The sequence below is a fragment of the Rhodamnia argentea genome, chromosome 8 (genome assembly GCF_020921035.1).
Source record: "Rhodamnia argentea isolate NSW1041297 chromosome 8, ASM2092103v1, whole genome shotgun sequence".
NCBI classification, from domain to species: Eukaryota; Viridiplantae; Streptophyta; class Magnoliopsida; order Myrtales; family Myrtaceae; genus Rhodamnia; species Rhodamnia argentea.
The window spans coordinates 23,536,503-23,556,477 of NC_063157.1; the positions used below are offsets into that span (position 1 = coordinate 23,536,503).

At 39.2% G+C, this 19,975-nt stretch overlaps 1 protein-coding gene across 1 annotated transcript; it reads left to right on the top strand.

Moving 5' to 3' along the window:
* Positions 1-13,172: 13,172 nt before the first annotated feature.
* Positions 13,173-18,942, top strand: LOC115735465 (transcriptional activator DEMETER-like). Its single transcript, XM_030666709.2, has 18 exons — positions 13,173-13,296; positions 13,628-13,969; positions 14,918-15,008; positions 15,152-15,641; positions 15,737-15,816; positions 15,900-15,984; positions 16,072-16,163; positions 16,246-16,314; positions 16,425-16,461; positions 16,541-16,623; positions 16,979-17,386; positions 17,473-17,509; positions 17,592-17,649; positions 17,866-17,987; positions 18,089-18,154; positions 18,266-18,380; positions 18,454-18,492; positions 18,657-18,942. Exons 2-18 carry the CDS (start codon positions 13,636-13,638, stop codon positions 18,764-18,766), a joined length of 2,316 nt encoding a protein of 771 aa, XP_030522569.2. The 5' UTR covers positions 13,173-13,296; positions 13,628-13,635; the 3' UTR covers positions 18,767-18,942.
* The last annotated feature ends 1,033 nt before the right edge of the window (positions 18,943-19,975 follow it).

Here is a 19,975-nt window from a genome sequence, read left to right on the forward strand (position 1 = left end):
TGCCCTTAATCCTCCTATCACGTAGTAACATGTATATTAAAGGCACTATTTTTTTTTTTTAGGGGGAGGGATTTCAGATTTAACCTATGTGCATGTAAGCTTTGTTTAGCTGCGATTTTTCCAAACAAAACTTGTTACTTCCCCAAGAAGAAGCACAAGCCAAAAAACACAATATGAGCACCGGCCACGCCTTTGTAACTCCAAATACCATGATTTATTATAGTCCCTCCCGCAATACTCCAGATGCCCCATGAATTGGTTATTCCTAGACAAGTGATTAAGAGTATAACGAACATACCTTGTCTCCAAATTGGATCAAGAACGGGATTAGAGGGATCAAAATTTGCTAATTCATATAGAGCCATCGAACGGGTCTAACCCGCAACCAAAGCTGCATGCATTATATGGATAGAAAGCAAGCGTCCGAGATCATTTAATACAACGGTATGAACACGATACCAAAGCAAACCCATGTAAATATCCCTTTACCAATGAAAAATAGACACTATGTAACTTTATTGCATTGGAAAAAAACATATTCTAGGGACCTCCCATTTTCGGGGGATTATCTCGGAGAAAAGATGAATATTTGTTCTATTATTTATTTTAATAAAAATGGAACAATTCAGTTCGTAGGAACAAAGAGAAGCTGATTTATTCTATATCGATAAGTACCAATATGCAATGGGGGTTGATACCATTTTCTATGAAAGAATGCATACATATTTGTTAATCATTCCAAAGAACTATTCGCAAGAATTTTTTTTCCCAAGTCCAGCATATTATGAATTACATGTTATGTAGAATGGAGAAAAATTTTAAACATAAACGATGTTTTAACAGAGTCAAATCTTTATAAATTATTTTTTGTGCATATCACTTCAAACTCTTTCCTATTGTCTTCCATATCAAATAAGCAGATGATCCGGATAGAATAACAAAAAAGCGTCATTAAAGATTTATCATAACAAAATCATAATTGCATGCTCACAACCGAAAATTCAAAAGATGAAATTCAACTAAATCAAACCTTTGTGTAAAATAAGAAAAGAATATCAAAATGATAGTTAAATTGCATTTGCTTAGAGTGACAAAAATGAATATCATTAATCATTCATGGAGTTTTAATAAAGTGATCGTTTTTATATCATTATTTTTAGCGTACTTTTAGATATTCCTCTATCTTATTGCGGAGCAAAAGTATCTTATCAGCAACAAAAATAAAACCAAAAATTGCTTGGTATAGTAAATGGAGGTTTGACTTCTGTTGGACTAATAAAGGGAGTCTTTGAGGCAGGAATGCCGAAGAACACCTGCATTGTTAGTATTCAATGAGGAATCTGTAAGGATAGTTTTACAGTGACGTCTGACATAAGAATGATCATAGCATGTGTCGGTAAGTAGAGTATATTTTATAATGTTCTGCCGAAAATGATCCTCGATGAAATACCTTTCATCGAATATCGTTTCTTCGATCTTTATTAAGAAAAGACAGGTTTTGTAGCTATTCCGAATTGGAGGCTCAATGGATCACAAGGAATGGACATGCTTCGTCGGAATTAAATTGGTAACGAAGCACAAACACTTTGCTAGAATTTAATCGGCAAGTGAGATGATAGATAGATACGATGACGGAATTTAATGATGATGGAATATCATAAACTATGACTATATTATGAGAATTGAAAGATGCGGGAATGTAAAGTTGCAGAAAGGAAAGACAAATGGAAAGAACGTTAAGTTCTGTCATTAATTGAATGGGCTTTATAAAGAGTTCAATTGAGGTACTTAGGGCTTGTTTGGTTCAATTTTCCCAAAGGGCTTTAGGCCTCAAAAGCCCCTTGGAAAAATATAAGTTATTTGGCTTGGTCAAATGCTAGCACTTGGAATGCTGAGGAAAATTGAAAGCCCAAGAGAAGTAGGGAGGTGGGATGCTAATGTGAGTAGGAGGGGTGTCAACGGGCCGGCGATGGTCGGGTCTTAGCCCGGCTCGAGCCTGAAACCCCGCTCGAGTCGACTTGAAACTAAAAAGTACCTAGCTCGGCCCGGCCTGAGCTCGAATTACATATGCCCCAACTCTTAGGGACCTAGTCGGGTTGGGTCGGGTCGGATTTTTTTTCCTTTTTTTTCTATTTTTTTGAATTAAAATCACTTGACAAGTTGTTGAATGAAAGAATATAAAAAATGAAAAATGAAAAGAAAATAAATTAAAAAGAAAACGTGGGTATCAAAAAAGCCGGAGCTGGGCCGGCCCGAGCCTTATGCAGACAGTACCAAAGCCCGACCAAAAAAGGCCCAAAAATTAGATGAATTTTCGGGTAGGGCCGACTCGGACTTTTTTGACACCCCTAATGATACTTTTTCTTTCCAATATTGCCCTCAAAGATAATTTTTTGCTTCACTCTTGCCCAAAAGAACTGTTCATCTTCTTCCCCGCGCACAATCGTCTTGTCTTCCATCTACTCGCTGGTTCGTCCTTCAGGGCGAGGTCACCCATCGTTGAGGTTGAAATCGAGGGTCGCCCACCCCGTCAAGCCGCTGTCTTCGCCGGATTTGCTGCGGGTCGAGGTCGAGATGGAGGGTCCAGCACCCAGATTTGGCCTTTCGAGCGCGGTCGCGCGTCCTTGGCGTCGCGCATCCTCGGCGACGCCTTGCCTGAGGTCGCACGGCCCCGGCGTTTCATCCCTTGTGGTCGCTCGACCCCGGCGGTGCTCACCTAGGGTCGCGACGTTGGCGACGGGCCTCGCCTGGGTTTCGTCGAGGTTCAAACGAGAGTTGCGACAAGATTTGTGGCCTCGCCTGGCCGGCGGTCGCCTCAGGCCGCCGACCACGGTCGCCTGTGGTCCCCTCCGACAGGCCTTTGGTTGTCTTCGTGCCTGCTTCTGTTTTTCCCAAGCAGATTCCCCGAGCCGAGCTACTTTCATTTTCATTTTTCATTTTCATTTCAAAGTTGCTTTGCAAAATATGCACGAAAACAGGTTGTCCATACACCGGGGCTTTCGCCAATTACACCTTCACTCAAAGCTGGTTGGAAAATGGCTTTGCATTTCTCCGAAGCCGAATCAAACGTACCCTTATAACCTTTATAAACTACAGTTACACATGACGGTTATGAAATTTGAAATAATAAATAACTCATTTTCGATAATTACCAAAAGTGCACGAACGGATAAGACATAATCAACCAATATTACTTTTGAATAACTTCTTTCGATGGTTATTGGAAGTTACTTCCCAAATGGATATGACATATCTAGCCAACGGCAATTATCTTCGCGTTGATCGTTCACCGTCGATATTGATATGACTTTTAACTTTACGAGAAACTTCAAGATTCTTGTTAGTAACTTTGCGTTGTGTTGTCAATGATTTCAAGCGATTACCAACTCCCTTTAAGTGGTAACTCTATTTATTATTATCAAACTCTACAGTATTGGACTCAGTGTGATACTTGCTGATAATAACCAAACTCTATTCCTTTTTTAAAAAAGAAAAGAAAAAAGAAACGAATTTCCTTCTATTTGAAAGGATATATCTTTTTTCCATTTACCTATGTCCGTACAAAAAAAAATCACGTTTCCTCTCTCTTTCCATTCAAAGTCAATTGGTGGGCGTGCATGGCAATACTTTTGTTTTAGAAATTTGTTTGGTAACTGTTGAAAATTTCTACTTTTGAAATATTATTAACACAAAATCTTCTACAACGAATTATTGTCGACGGCCAAAAAAATTTACTTCATTTTAATTTTTTAAATTTCCTTGAAAAATAATGTTTATTATTAAAAAATATTATTTACTTTTAAAAAAAAATTACTCCGGCGGCCGGAGATGGTGACTTGGTGGCGGTGGCGGTGGCGGTCGGCAACAACGGTGGGAGGCAATGGTTGGTGGCGGGCAGTGATGGTCGGCGGTGGGGGGCAGTGGTCCGTGAGAGTCGATAGCGGAGGTTGGAGGCGGTGGTTATCGATAGTGGGCGACGGCGGTTGACTCGGGGGGAGGGCAATGGTTGATGGCGGCCGTTGGAGGTTGGGGGCAGCAGTGGCGGGGGACAGTGGTCGGTGGAGGCAAGCGGAGGTTGGGGGCGGCGGCGGCAAGCGGGGGGTGGTTGTGGGTAGCGAATGAGGGTCGGCGGCTGTCGCCTATTGAAGGTGGTAGGCGGTGGCGATGGTTGGTGGCGCTAGGCGGCGGCTATGGTCGGTGGCGGTCAACGGTCGGAGGCAGGAGGCGGTAGGCGGCGACGTCGAAGGCGTGGTTGGGCAAGAGAAGTATAATTAAAAGTGGATGAAAGCGTAATGAAAAGAAGGTACGGTAAGAAGTATTTCTTGAGTTGAGAAGTAATTTTTTTTAACTTCTCAAATTGGGGGAAAAACTAACTTCACAAGTGAAAATTCACTTCAGAAGTGAAAATTTTTAGCAAACGGATTTCTACTTCAGAAGTTATATTATCAAATGGATTTATGCTCCATAAGTGATTCTAGTACAGAAATCCATTTTCAGAAGTGTTATCATGTGCACCTAAGCGTCTCTCTCTTCCTCTCTTCTCCGAAAGCTCGTCTCCGTCGGCTCTGCTTCTGATTTAAGCAAATAATCTCCAGTCTGTCGCTCAAAATCAAAACTTGTTCGTCGGTTTGCTTCTGGTTATCAGTTTCAGACCATCGCTATTATGTTCGTCCCCTTGCCCAAGCTGTGCATGTTGTTGCTTTTTACACACTCGCTGCAGGATTTTTTTTTGGCGATCCTTTGCAGAAATTCGATTTGATCGGAGTACCTCTTCTTCCGTCAATTAAGCCAGACATGGACTCTGTGCAACATAATCTGTAGCCAGATATGGACTCTGTTCAATGTACTCTGTAGGTGAGAGTGCTCTTGGTAATTCTTTTGCACGTCGATCGTTTGGTGATTTGGCTTCTAGCAGTGCAAGCAAGCGAAAGCCGTAACTTTTTCGCTTAGTTTGAGTGCTTGGCTTTTATTGTCTGATTCACATGTCTGTTCGGCGTATGATCATCTTGCTGTGTTATTTGTGTTGAATACCTAACGAATTCCCCTTTTTTTTGCCCTTTCTGTTCATCCTCTTCTGTTCTGAGCAAAAACACCAATTTGGCTCCGGGTTGTCCGCCAGATTCTCAGTTCAACTTTTACTTTGAGAAGAACCCGTGATATTTCTAGTCCTGCCTCTTCCGTTGCGGCTTTGGTGTGTCTTGTGCGCTGATTCGATGGAGAAATTTCAGGGATAGGAAAAAGCAAAGAAGACATGGGAATTGGCAATGCGGTCGAGATAGATTCGAAGGGACGTGATTGCGGGGAGCCAATCACTGCGGAAAAGGTCAATAAGCTCCATGTAGACGGCAATAAGCTCCATGTAGACGGCAAGGCTGGCGGTAGTTTTCCCGTCGTTTCCAAACCAATTGTGGGTCAGATTTATCCTAGAGAAAGAGTTATAAAGAAGGAAGCTCTGAGAAAAAAAAAATCTCTTAGCACACTTCTTTATATAATAGAACGCTCTTGTTACAACTGTTGATCGTATCTCGATCCAATGAAAATACTCTAGTGTTCAACACCAACATTCCACCATCGAACGGTATGATATTCCGCCAGCAAACGGTATGATCACGATTGAGAAAATAATCTTTAGGATAATAAATTTACTAGTTATAGTCTCCACTAATTGCATTCTTGCTAGTTTGAATGTAAAAAAGAATGAAGAAAACGCATTTAAATCTTTCAAATCATTTACTTTAAGTGTCATCATTGTTATATCATCTGCATATCTCTATTTCCTATATGCATAGGAATGATCTCTACAAACTCCTAAAACTTCATTTGCTGTTTATCAACATGGCTTTATTAGTTCCTTTGAGGCCACTCGTGAAAAGCCGGATCGGTTTGTTACTTCAACTCCAATTCAGCATAAATCTTAATAAGACGTCCCGATAGAAGCTAAAAAAAAGAAGCATACTCCTAAAGTAATTCATGAAGGAAAATCCTGTCGAACTCCGAAACGTAAAGATTTTGGCTCGGAAACTCCATCAGCAAAGAAGAAGAAGCAGCCAGAGAAAAAATTGGCAACAATTCACGTCCATCACGCTCCAGCGAAGGGCCATCCATCTTTTGAGCCTCCTCATGTACACAACCAAGGAGAATCGGATATTGCCTCCGAATTTATAATGGAGAAGAAAATCAGCCAAGCTTCTCAGCCCACGGTGAAATCATGCAGGCAATTGGGATTTTGAAAGTTGCATATTAACTCTATGGAAACGGGGAAAGTTGCAGACCAACGCTATGGAAATGACCTATCGGTTGGAACAAGTCTGGTGCAGTTGCAACGGGATACTTATGTTGCTGATCAAACAAAGTCAAGTTCTTCCATCCTCGACATGCAGGCGAGTCGATCTGAAATGCCATTGTCTTGATAGATTTAGAAGAATTGGACACAACTTTCCCATCAAATTCAAGAAGAAAAGGACAGTAAGGAGGAAGAGGACCGGGGCAATGAAGATGATGTAAATGTTATTTGTTCTATGCGGTAGAGGTTTCTATGTTTCTTATCCTAGAGATTCAAAAAAGAAGTGGACAACAAAAATCGTTTCAAATCTACTGTCGAAACGCAAATATTGAGATTCTCGCTATTCATCATGCACTTGATGGAGCTAATTCAATTGATAGAGTATTTTGCAAACATAGATCAACAGACATCAGATGACACAAAGGAGGTAAAAAGGCCCGAGAATCGTAAAAGAACGGTAAAGGAGCACGAGAAGCCTAAAGGTACTTCCAATTATATATAAATTGTTGGTTTTCTCATTAATATCCAATTATATATAAATTGTTAGTCTTCTCATTAATATGATTTTCCAATTATATATAAATTGTTGGTCTTCTCATTAATATCCAATTATATATAAATTGTTGGCCTTCTCATTAATATGATTTACTATTGAGATGATGTTAAGGTTAGATTATATCCATAAGTGAAACTTGAATAAGTAAATTTCTCATTCTGTGCAATGCTCTGGGAAGAGAATGCTCTAGGACACCTCTTTATATAGTGGAGGTCCTCTTATTACAACCGTTGATCATATCTCGATCCAATGGCTTACATTGCATCCCCATCTAACTAATCACCGATATTAAATAGGAATATTCTAGAGCACATGACAATTACAGTATAGCACGCTCTTAAGATTATTCTAAAGCTCCCTAGAAAACCCTAGATACCAAGACACATCAAGTCTTGGGTTCTTCTCGGCCATGTGATCAGTCGGCAGCACCACGAAAACCTCGGTCGATGACATTTTGGTCTAAGCTAATCAGTTTCAGCTGGTCGCTACTATCTTCATCTTGTGGTCTAAACTCTTTTTGGAAAAAAAAAGAAAAAGACAAAGAGTTTCTTTATCTTTTTTCTTTTTGGTCAGAGTTTTCTTTCTCTTTGAGAGGAGATATCTTTTTCTATCCAGAAATGTTCGCACAAAATAGATTATGTTTCCTCTCTCTATTGCGTTCCATGCAAAGTCAACCCAATAGAGAAATAAAGTCGCTCAAAATGGAAACTTGTTCGTCCTCAGCTCATCTGCCCGTCGCTATATCTTCATCTTTTCCATGCCCTCTCAATTCGAGAGAGAAACAGAGTCGCACAAAATCAAACCTTGTTCGTCCCTGTCGGTTTGCTTCTGGTCTAAGCTACTATCTTCAGTCTAAACTCTTTTTGAAAAAAAAGAGTGTACTTCTCTTTGAAATGAGATATCTTTTTCCATCCAGATACATCCGTGCAAAAAAGATCACTTTTCCACTCTCTTCCTTTCAATGCAAATCCAATCCGATAGAGAAACAGAGATGCTCAAAATCAGAACTTGTTCATCGGTCTCTAAGCTAATCAGTTTCAGCCCGTCACTACTATATTCATCTTTTGGTCTAAACTCTTTTAGAAATATGACAAAAAAAAAACTCTTTTCGAAAAAAAAAAGAGCCTCATTCTCTTTGCAAGGAGAAATCTTTTTCCACCTAGATACGTCCATATGGTAAAGATCACGTTTCCTCTCTCTCAAGCTTTCCATGCAAATTCAATCCAAGAGTGAAAAGTCGCTCATAATAAAATTTTGATCATCCCATCGGGTCTAAGCTAATCAGTTTCTGTCCGTCGCTATTATCTTCATCTTCTGGTCTAAACTCTTTAAAAAAAAAGTCACCTTCTCTTTGAAAGAAGATATCATTTTTCGCCCAGATAAATCCGTACAAAAAAAAAATCAAAAGATCTCCTAATGAGAAATAGAGTCACTCAAAACCTATTCTTCCGTCGGTCTGCTGGTCTAAGCTAATCAGTTTTAGCCCATCGCTATTATCTTTATCTTCTGGTCTAAACTCTTTTTTTTTTTTTTTTAAGGAGAAGTTTCCTCTTCTTTGAAAGGAGGTATCTTTTTCCACCCAAATACATCCATACAAAAAGAAACAGAATCGCTCAAAATCAAAACTTGTTCGACCGGTCAGTCTAGTCTAAACACTTTTCGGAAAAAAAAAAAAAAAGAATTTCATTCACTATATATCTCCACACAAATTTCATTCTCATGATATCTTTTTTCACCCAAATACTTCCGAAGATCACAGTTCCTCTCTCTCCTGCGCTTTCCATGCAAAATCAATCCGAGTGAGAAACTCAAAAGCAAAAAGGGGAAACTTTTTGAAGACACAGCTTTGGCTTGACTTTAGAGCATTATACTGGGGCGAAAAAAGAATTAATTTTCTATGCAACAGATTATCTCGACACCATGATCTTCCTTTCAAAAAGATTGTTCTTTGTTCAGATTTAATTACATATCGTCTGAGTTAAGATTAACTATAATTGGCGAGGCTGGAATTGGAAGCTGACCCTCGACTTGGCACCTAAGAAGTTCACGCCACCGGTGAATCATTGATTGATACGAGGCGTTTTGTGGTGAACTCACAGATGTCTCCTTTAGTATCCTACATTTATGTGTTAGAAGTGATGGCTAGTAATTTGAAGCTTACCCTCGACTTGGCGCATCTATTGTTTTTATGATTGTCATTTCGAAATAGCTTTATCTATACTTTAATAAATAAAAAAAAAAGGGTATCGAGATTTAGAAGTCAAGATTTAGTATAAATGGAGGGATCATAAAACTAAGAAGATTGCCCTTAATCCTCCTATTTATATGTAAAACATCGAATCCTAATCTTTATTCACTTCCCTTCTTTGTTTTGTTTATCTATTTTTATGTAGGAAACATCAAGTGGACAGTACCATGTTCTACCATGTAAATATTAGGCTCATATGACATGTTTCCCTTTTTTTTTTAATATTCTATCGAGTAGGACATGTATATTAAAGGCACTAGGATTTCAGATTTTCCCTATTTGCATGTTAGCTTTCGTTTAACAGAGAAATTTGCAAACAAAACCTATTTCTTTTCCAAGTCTTGCAAATTGTGAATTACTTGTCAAGTAGAATCCACAGAATTTTTAAACATAAACGATTTTTTTTAACACAGTCAAATGTTTATATGTTATTTTTTGTGCATGTCACTTCAAACTCTTTCTAAATGTCGTCTATATCATATAAGGAGATGACCCGGATAGAGCAACGAAAAAGCGTCATTAAAGATTTATCAAAATCAAATCACAATCGCATTCTCCCATACAAAGATTCAAATGATGAAATTTAACTAAATCAAACTTTTGTGTAAAATGAGAAGAGAATATCAAAATGATAGTTAAATTCCATATTCTTAGATTGACATACATTAATATCATCTATTGTTCATGGAATTTTAATATTAAAAAATATCGAGCCGTCTCAATACGCATAACTTTTTTTTACATCATTATTTTTAATGTACTTTTAGAAACTCCTGTATAAAGTATCTCATCAGCAACAAAATAAAAACCGAAAATTCCTTGATATAGGAGATATGGAGGGTTGAATTCTGTTGGACGGATAAAGCGAGTCTCTGAAGTGGGAATGATGAAGAACACTTGCATTGAATGAACGTGTAAGGATAGGTTTACAATGACGTCGGACCTAAGAATAATCATAAATTTCACCGGTGAGTAGAGTTTATTTTCTAGACAAGCTATGTTTTGTCGATTTTTTTTTTTTCATTCAATTTAAAAAGACACCGCTGAGCTTCTTTATCTATTCGTATTAACTGGATGTGAGAAATAAGAATTAAGTCAACATAATTTATAGATGAAGTATAATCAAATAAGATATATCTCTCACTTTTTTCATAACTAATTTTGTTGTATTTGTGAAATTATCTGAGTTTTCTTAGGGTTAATAAAAAAATCCTAAATTGGTACACTCTTAAAAATCCTAAACCGGTACACCCTTAAAAAATTTATCCCAAACTAATATTTTAACCATAAAAAACTTTAAATTAATATACTTATGATAAATTTACCTCTCATTAGTTTTCATTAAATTTTCTTGACAAATTACCGAATTAGATGATATGTGGCAATTGATGGGCGTGCCAGCTTAGATTTTTTTAATGTGTCACAATGTACCATTTTGGGGCTTTTTCGTAATATTAACCTAATTAAATGAAAACTAATGGAAAGTAAATCCATTTTTATTTTTTATTTTTTGGTTAGAGAGGGTAAATTTGTACAAATGTATTATTTTGAAGTTTTTCGTGGTCAAAAAATAAATTTTTATTCGATTTGTCACGGGTGTATTTGAAATTTTTTATGATAGAAAAAGTAATTTGGATAAATTTATTATAGATGTATCAATTTAAAGATTTCGTGATACTAATTCAATTTTCTTATCATTCACTTTAATCACTTAGTGAGACGAGTTTCCTTTTTTTTTTTTTTTTTCCTTTTGAAAAAATATATCCTTTCTCACTCCAAAGGAAATAGATATTATGTTTTTCAACTCAGATACCCCGCACTAAAGAAGGATCACGTTCGTCTCTCGCTCGCTTCCCATGCAAGGTCAAATCGGTAAGCGCCACTCTCTCTCTCTCTCTCCGATAGAAAAACAGAGTCCCTCAAAATCGGAACTTCTTCGTCCCGTCGTTCTTCGTCCCCGCCGTCGGTGTGCTTCTGGTCAAAGAGGATAAGTTTCGGGCCGTAGCTGCTATCTTCATCTCCTTGCCCACGCTGTGCATGTTCTTGGACACGACGGTCGCACGAGATTGCAGCAGGATTTTCCTTTCGCCGTTCTCAGCACATATTCGGGTTGATCGGAGCTCCTCTGCTTCAGTCAATTAAAGCAGATATGGAACCTGTTTGACGTAATCTGGAGGTGAGAGAGCAGTTCCTTTGCACGTCGATTATCTGGTGATTTAGCTTCTAGCAATGCACGCGAGTTAAAGCAGTAATTTTTTCATACAGTTGGAGTGCGGTTTTGGCTTTTATTCTCTGATTCCTGTGATTTTTCTGCTTATGATCATCTAGCTGTGTTATGCGTGTTGATTACCTGACGAATTCCTCTTAAAAAACCGGTTTTTTTTTTATTTTTCGTGTATCCTCTTCTGTTCTGAGCGAGAGTAATGCCAATGGGGTTCCCGAGAGTAACATCCTCTGCTGTGATGTTGCAGTAGTTTCTAGTCCTGCCTCTTGGGTTAAGTTTCTGCGGCTTTGGTGGGTGCACTGATTTGATGGAGAAATTCCAGGGTTAGGAAAAAGCAAAAAAAGTCATGGGAATCGGCAATGCGGTCGAGATGGATTTTAAGGAACGTGATTCCTGGGAGCCAATCACTCCGGAAAAGGTAAATAGGCTCCACGTAAGACGGCGATCAAAGGACAATCTCAGTGGCTGTAGTTCTCCCGCGCGTGATGCTGCGAGAATTGGCGCTAACGTAGATGTGAATCAGGAGGATGCTCACAACTTAGCTTGTTTCGAAGCCAATCGTGGGTCAGATTTGCTCAAGCATGTTAACCGGCGGCGGCGAGAAGTTTCGGAGGCTGCAGGAGATAAGGATGTTCGTTTCACTGATAAAGATGCGGTTGGTTCTTCAGATGGCTCAGGTTTCTTGGAGTGCAATTTGGTTGCACCGATGGCTGGTCAGCAATCGGTAGAGTTGCTGTATTCAGCCCACCGTGGAAGTACTCCAGTGTTCAACACCAACACTCCACCGTCGAACGGTAAGCATGCCTATGTTTTGCCGCACAGTTTAAGTTTAGTATGATTGAGATAATAATCTTTAGAAAAATAAATAATCGTTTACTAGTTATTTTTTTGGGTAAGGTAATAATCGTTTACTAGTTATGATCTCCAGTAGTTGCAAAAGAAGGAAGACAACGCATTTAACGCTTTCAAATTATTTACTTTGTTGTTAGATCGGTGTATCTGTATTTCCTATATGCATTCTCTACAAACTCCTACAACTTCATTTGCAGTTGATTACTATGGCTTGGCCACTCTTGAGGATCCATTTGTTACTTCAACTCCAACGCAAATCCCCAACTCCAAAGTCGACATAAATGTTAATAAGACGCGGAGACGGAAGCCGAAAAAGAAGAAGCATACTCCTAAAGTAATTCGCGATGGAAAACCCCGTCGAGCTCCGAAACGTAAAAATTTTGGCTTAGAAACTCCATCAACAAAGAAGAGGAAGCACACGAGAGAAAACATTGGCAATGATTCACGTTCATCACTGGGAGACATCAACAATGCAGCTCCGACGAAGGGCCATCCATATATTGCATCCGAATTTGTAAAGGAGAAGAAAATCAGCCAAGCTTCTCAGCCTGTGGTGAAATCATGCCGGAGGCATTTGGATTTTGGTGCAAACCATACTGAAGAAGGGAAAGTTGCAGATGAGCGCTATGGAAATGATCCGTCAGTTGGAACAGGTGTGGTGCAGTCGCAACGGGACAACTATGTTGTTGATCAAACAAGTAGTCAAGTTCTTCCACCGAGGCGGGTCGATCTGAAATGCCAGTGTCTTGATAGAATTAGACGAATTGGACACAACTTTCCCATCAAATTCAAGAAGAAGAGGACAGTAAGGAGGAAGAGGACTGCGGCGATGAAGATGACGTACATGTTATATATTCTATGTCCTAGAGGTTTTTATGTTTCTTATCATTCGAAAAAGAGGAGGACAATGAGGCGGAATCCAAATCGTAATGTTGAAACGCAAAATCTTGAGATTCCCGCTACTCATCATGCACTTGATGGCGCTGATGCAATTGGAGTCGAATCGGATGCAATTGGAGTCAAATCGGAAGCAGGGCATTTTGCAAATATAGATCAACAGACATCAAATGACACGGAGGTAAAACGGCCTGAGAAGCGTAAAAGAAGGGTAAAGGGGCACGAGAAGCCTAAAGGTACTTCCAAGTCTTATGAGTAAATTCTTTTGTTGGTTTTCGCATACTGACGACCTTATTTTAATGAGATGATCTTATACTGACGGCATAACTCATAAGCTTTGTGGTTGGTCTTCTCATTAATATAAGGTCGCCAGTAAAGAATCATATCAATATTTTACGAATGTTATATCCATAAATGAAACTTGAATAAGTAAATTTGTCATTCTGTGCAATGCATGGGTTTTCCCCTAAGCTATGAGTAAATCTGATTTCAGACGTGTAGAAGCTCAGACAGGATCCTGTCTGGGAAATACTATTGCAAGCTACTTATCCTGACATTTTATGGCAGGAACAAAGATGAAATTGCAGAAGGAACTTGATCGCATCATTCAGAAGATTATGGATCTGAATATTGGTGATGTACCCTACAAATCGAAAACGAATAAGAAAACGAAGAAACCACCAAGCACACAGGGAATATTAGTATGCTACGAACCGAAGGCGAAGAAGAAAGCACCTAGAGTCGAACTCGATTCGGAGACAGTTCGAAGGTGGGAGTTGTTGATACTTTTAGATGATGGTGGTGCCAATGAGGCAGACGACAAGGACACAGATAGAAAGTGGGAACGGGAAAGAGGAGTCTTCCGAGGCCGGGTCGAATGGTTCCTTGCCCGCATGCATCTAATTTTAGGTAAACATCTCAATGCAACAGCTTAATCATCCTGCACCTTTTAGTACACTAGAAACCTGAGAAATGAATGTTTAGTAGGAAGCATGGTTGGCAACACAAATAATATTGCAGCAACAATTTCAAGTACAGGGACACGCCTTTAATTGAGCGACCTAATAAACCTTACAAGCTCAAAAGAGCACACCAAATTGTCACTAACCACTCAATCTACACAATTCTCCAACTTCACTTACTCAACACCAACTCATGCCACTCAGCTCACTCACGAGAACTCAAACTTCTTATTTTCCTCTCTCTCTCCCATGGGCGCGCACTCTTCACCGAACTCTTCTAGGCTATTTAACAGATACACTAAGCTGGTCTTCCTTGCTGCGACATTCTTGCTGGAAATTTCCAGCACATTGCCTTTACACAAGATAAAGGAAATCTCTGAATGATTTCTAGGCAAACGCATCCTTGTTATTGTGGAAATAACCGACGCACATTCTAGAGTTATATCTAATCAATGTGGGAAGAGTATTGGACAAGCCCTAGAGAATCGTAGAAAGATGGAACAATATTGGTCATTTCATAAGGAATACATACAATGTAAAAGAAGAATGAACACACAATGTCTCGTTTCATTCAAAGGGGGCTTCATGATTGCTTCAGGCAATTTTTGCTTTTCCTACTTTACAAGAATGCAGAACTATGCTTGATAGTAAGCAATTAGGTCATCTGGTGCTAGAGATAGCATTATCTTTGAGAGAGTCGAATCTTCAATTTGTTGTATATGATTCATACGTCTTAGGATACTTGCTAAGTTTTCTATAGAAATACAGAAGATCAAATCAACTTAGTTATCTTACTATGAGGTTATGATATTTAATCATTTCAAAATAGCTGTATCTGCGATCATTGTGGTTTACATGAAGAAGTAACGGAAGAACATATTTGCAAACTCTGCAGGGGATAGGCATTTCACATTTTGGAAAGGCTCCGTCGTGGACTCAATCATTGGAGTGTATCTGACTCAGAATGTGTCAGATTATCTTTCGAGGTTAGTTTCAGCTTAGTAACAGGTGGCAATTTTCTTTCCCTACATTATGTTTTTTGAAATCCATGTACACATTGCTCTTACTGCGGAAACTTTGGAAAGAAGCAAGCAATCATGATCTTTTTGACCGTCTGTTTCACTTACAGCAACGCGTTCATGTCATTAGCTTCAAAGTTTCCCCTCTACCCAGTCAAAGGTGAAGAAAACGGGGACAGGGAGATTACTGATGTCCAAGAGACTATTGGAAGTGACCCAGAACCCAGATGCAGTTCTGGAGATGATAACCCTATAAAAATTCAAGTTGACCAAATTCAGGAATTGCATAACATCTTAAAACAATTTTTGGGGAAAGAAGAAACAGTGAGCGCTCAAGGAGATATGAAACACGAGAAAGGGCATGCCGGAAGTCAAGCATCTGCTTCAGGAGAAAAGAAAAAGAAAGTAAAAGTCAAGGAGAAGAAAACCGATCCCTTGGAGTGGGAGGAGCTGAGGAGGTTATATTCCAGTGTCGGACCAAGAATCCCGGATCATATGGACTCTGTGGACTGGGATGCAGTTAGGCGTGCAAAGCCTGAAGAAGTTGCAGAAGCCATCCAAGCACGCGGTCAACATCGCATTCTAGCAAAACGAATCCAAGTATTTTCCTTGACATTCAATTCATGACAAGCTATTCCTTCCAGGTGTACCATAGCAATTTGGTTCAATGAATGAGATACTTGTTATGCATGTAGGATTTTCTTAATGAGCTGGTTAGGAAACAGGGCAGCATTGACCTCGAGTGGCTAAGAAATTGCCCACCTGACAAAGCAAAGTATGCACTTATTAATTGATTAGTTTGCCATATGTTTTGTAAAAGCCAGTGTTACTCATTCACTTCTTTTTTTGTGCGCGCAGAGAATACTTGTTAGAAATACCTGGATTGGGATTGAAGAGTGTGGAGTGTGTACGACTTTTGGCACTTCAGCATGTGGCCTTCCCGGTAAAGATCTAGTGAAAAAACAGATAAGCTCATTCTAGAATGTAGTTTGTTCAATCGCCTCACAAGCCTAGTTTTTCACAAATTCAGGTTGATGTTAATGTTGGTCGCATAGCGGTGCGTCTTGGTTGGGTTCCCCTCGAACCATTACCTGAAAATCTTCAAATACATCTGCTTGAAAAGTAAGAATTCCGCCAAAAACTAAGTGATAGCATAACTTTTAGAAGAGGGGAAAGTGGAAACTCACATATTGGTACCCTGCAGGTTCCCAGTAATGGATGAAATTCAGAAGTACCTATGGCCACGACTGCGCGAACTTGATCAACGGACCTTGTAAACGCCTACTTCCCTTTTGCAGAAATTGTGTTGGCAGCTATGTTTAATTGGAAATTTAGTCTCAACTAATGCGTTCTGTGCTGAATTTTTTTATATCCATTTTCCAGGTATGAGCTGCACTATCATTTAATTACACTTGGAAAGGTATGCCCCCGTATATCATTCTCTTGCTTTGAGAATGTGTTGGTGGACTATATTGCTGATTATTTCCTAATGGAAACAGGTTTTCTGCACGAAGACCAAGCCCAATTGCAACGCATGTCCAATGAGGGGAGAGTGCAAGCATTATGCTAGTGCATATGCCAGGTTCATGGATTCTTCTTCTTGGTCCTTTGTTATCTTAAAATCACCGACAACTGTTCCAAATGATTAAGCTGTCAGATGAAGTCGCGAAAAGATTTGAACTTTAAGACTTCCTGCTTTAAACAGCCAAATGTTCTAAAAGTTTAAGCTATTAGATGAAATCGTGGTTTTAATGATTGAATATACCAATGTTAACACACAAGTGACATTTAGAATAGAACAAAATCCAGGGGTACAAATATTGAGTATTGTTGAGGCTGCAGAGCTTTTTTAGGAAAGTATGAAGTCATTTTGCTAGAGACTAGAACTGTCTTTTGGTATATGGACTGATATCTTAAAACTTAACATCTTATTCTAGTGCGAGGCTTTCCCTTCCAGCACCTAAAGCAGCTAAAAATCCCGTTACTACTGGTGAAAATGCCATCGTACTTTGCAACGGAGAGTCAACTGCTGCCCTCGGTGCCACTTCACTTCTAGAGTCGGGATATCAAACTGGAAGTTGCGAGCCCATCATTGAAGAGCCGGAGTCGCCTAAGATTGCATCTAATGAATTGTTAGAGAGAGACATAGAAGATTTCTGTTATGATGATGGTGATGAAATTCCGACTATCAAACTCAGTTCAGCAAATTTCTCAACAGACTTGCAGAGCCCCATATATGACGCTGGCATGTTTGAAGAAAACTCGAGAGCCTTAGTTGCTTTAAACGACTTCATTCCCATGCCCAAACTAAAGGAGGTGACCCGTTTAAGGACTGAGCACCATGTGTAAGTAGTAATTTTATGTTCATGGAAACCATATTTTTATATGCAGGAAGAATACATCATGAACACTCGGTTTTCTTTTTCGGCAGATACGAGCTTCCGGATTCACATCCTCTACTTAGAGAGGTCAGTTGATTTGCCTCTTTTATATATATGCCAGGTAGGTTTTAATGTAAGTTTGGGACTCAAAACACTTTTTGTATGACAGTTACCGATGCGTGAAGCGGATGATCCATGCCCCTATCTTCTTCTTATATGGACTGAAGGTATGAACAACCCATACGAAAGAGCATGAAGGGTTCCATTACTGACTGGCTTAAATGATTTAGAAGGAATAAATAGGCATAGTTGATTCTTTGATCTTGGGAAAGACAGTATGTGGGTGATCTACAGACAGTACCAGTTACCCTCAAGTTCATGAGAATTATATGAACTCTGTTAACTTCATAACCAACATCTCTCGTGAACTTTTCTATGATCAGATGAAGCTGCGGATTCATCTAAGTCTTCTAATGGCGCATGCGACTCTTGCCCGACTACAGAAGCTTGTAATGAACAGACCTGTCGAGAACAGAGTTGTGCTACAATCAAAGGAACACTTCTGGTTGGTGAAAATTAAGTCGATACCTTAATTGTTGGTAGTTGAACCCTTTTGTCCTAACAAGACTTGAAATAGCGACTAACGCTTAAAATACTTATGTGCAGATCCCTTGTCGAACATCTCTGAGGGCAAGATTTCCGCTAAATGGAACATACTTTCAAGTAAACGAGGTGAGCATAATCTAGGCCAATCTTTTTTCTCCTATTCTGTCAATATCACTTTCATTTTCCATTCTCTGGTCTTAATATCCGGATTAACATTGACGTCTCGAGTGTGCTCAGGTTTTCGCCGACCATGAATCAAGTCATAACCCGATCGATGTTCCCAGAAGATGGATATGGAACTTACCGAGGAGAATGGTGTATTTCGGAACTTCAGCATCCTCAATTTTCAAAGGTGGGTTGCCCAGTTGTAAGTTCTGATAAAATCTTGTTACGTGGCTTACCGTCTCCGTGTTCTTCTCGAGCAGGATTAACCATGGGGAAGATTCAGTATTGCTTTCGCAAAGGTATGAAAGAGCCTTTCTATTAAACTTTGCTGATATCAATTTTTCCCTCTCCACCTAAAGTCATCGACAGCGTTCTCTTTAACAAGAATTTTAACCTTGTGAAATCGGGGGTTAGAGTTGCATATTGATCTAGATTCGTCTGATAGATGAATTCTGATATGCAGGATTCGTTTGTGTACGAGGAATCGATCGGAAAACAGGGGCTCCTAGACCTCTGATATCAAGATTTCATCGACAACCGAACAAGCCGCTCAAGGCGAAGAAGGCGACATAGATAATCTGCTTTGGACAGCAACATAGTATGTTGGTTTTGAACCTCCTTAACGTTGTAGGCAGTGATTAAACTAAATTGAATCCTCTCATTATTTAGTTTCGGTTTGATAAGGAGTATGCAAATGGCATGAAATCGTGCCAAACTTTATTCTTTATCTCTACATTCAACAAAATTACATTCCCACTATTAATGATTTCGTTTAGTTAAATGTTCATTAATGAGTTTGTGTTCTTCACACTTTTTGTTATGGATGAACTCTGATCATTTTTATACACGGAGAGCTTGAATCAGAGCCGTCGAGATCGAAGGATGGATCTGCGAACAAGGGAGATGGGACTCTTGCCCCCACTTATTTTACTGATATATCAAAATAATTTAGCGATTTAGTATTTAAGAAATTATTTTAGCCTGAAAAAGGAAATATCTTCTCTTCCTACTAGATTTCTTAAAAAGTACACAACCAAGACGAGAGTAATATTTTCGTTTCAATTTGCCCACACAAATTGATAAAGCTCAACAAAGAATTTTAGATCAGCATTAGCCATATCATGTATGATGGTCGACGATCACGTCTTCGATTTTCGACCAAAATGGCTGGAACAACTACATTGAAAAATTATCAAAAAGTTCGGTGTTAAAATTTTTTTTTTTTTTTGGGTCGAAAGGTTTAGTATGAGATTGATCGAATTGAAAAATTTACGTCGAATTGGCATCCGTACAATAGATCTAGAACTTTATGTACAATAAAAAAAAATTAATAGATCCATGTCTATATGAGATTTACCAAAGATTGAGGCGCGTTGAGCTCGTCTGAACCTGATGTCTACTACAATTTTCCTTCACGAGTAGCAATGGCGTGTCTTAAGTCCCCAATCTCCAACAGCTGCTACCTTAAGATAAGGTCGATTCCCCTTTCGAAGAAGCTTGGTTTCCTCGCCGAACAGAAGGTCCAAGACAAGAGACACGATCTCCCAGAGAATATCCGAAGAAGGAAAGACCGATGCATAAGGGAACCGATAAAATGACACGACAGACATGAATCGTCTCGTGCGTGATCTATTAATCTATATCCATACTCTCGATTTCATCGCAACAACTTAACTTGATAATCTGCAACCTTAACACATTAGCCATGGGACGACGAGGCGAGAGCGACTGGATCCATTGCCGTCCCATCCCATGTGGCGATCAATGCATTTAGTAGTTCTA

Bases quoted from the DNA above. Each gene is read 5' to 3' on its own strand.
- LOC115735465 (XM_030666709.2), top strand. From the start codon at position 13,636: ATGAAATTGCAGAAGGAACTTGATCGCATCATTCAGAAGATTATGGAT. The intron at 15,642-15,736 runs GTATTTTCCTTG...TTATGCATGTAG, and splicing joins TTCTAGCAAAACGAATCCAA to GATTTTCTTAATGAGCTGGT. The intron at 18,493-18,656 runs GTATGAAAGAGC...TCTGATATGCAG, and splicing joins TCAGTATTGCTTTCGCAAAG to GATTCGTTTGTGTACGAGGA.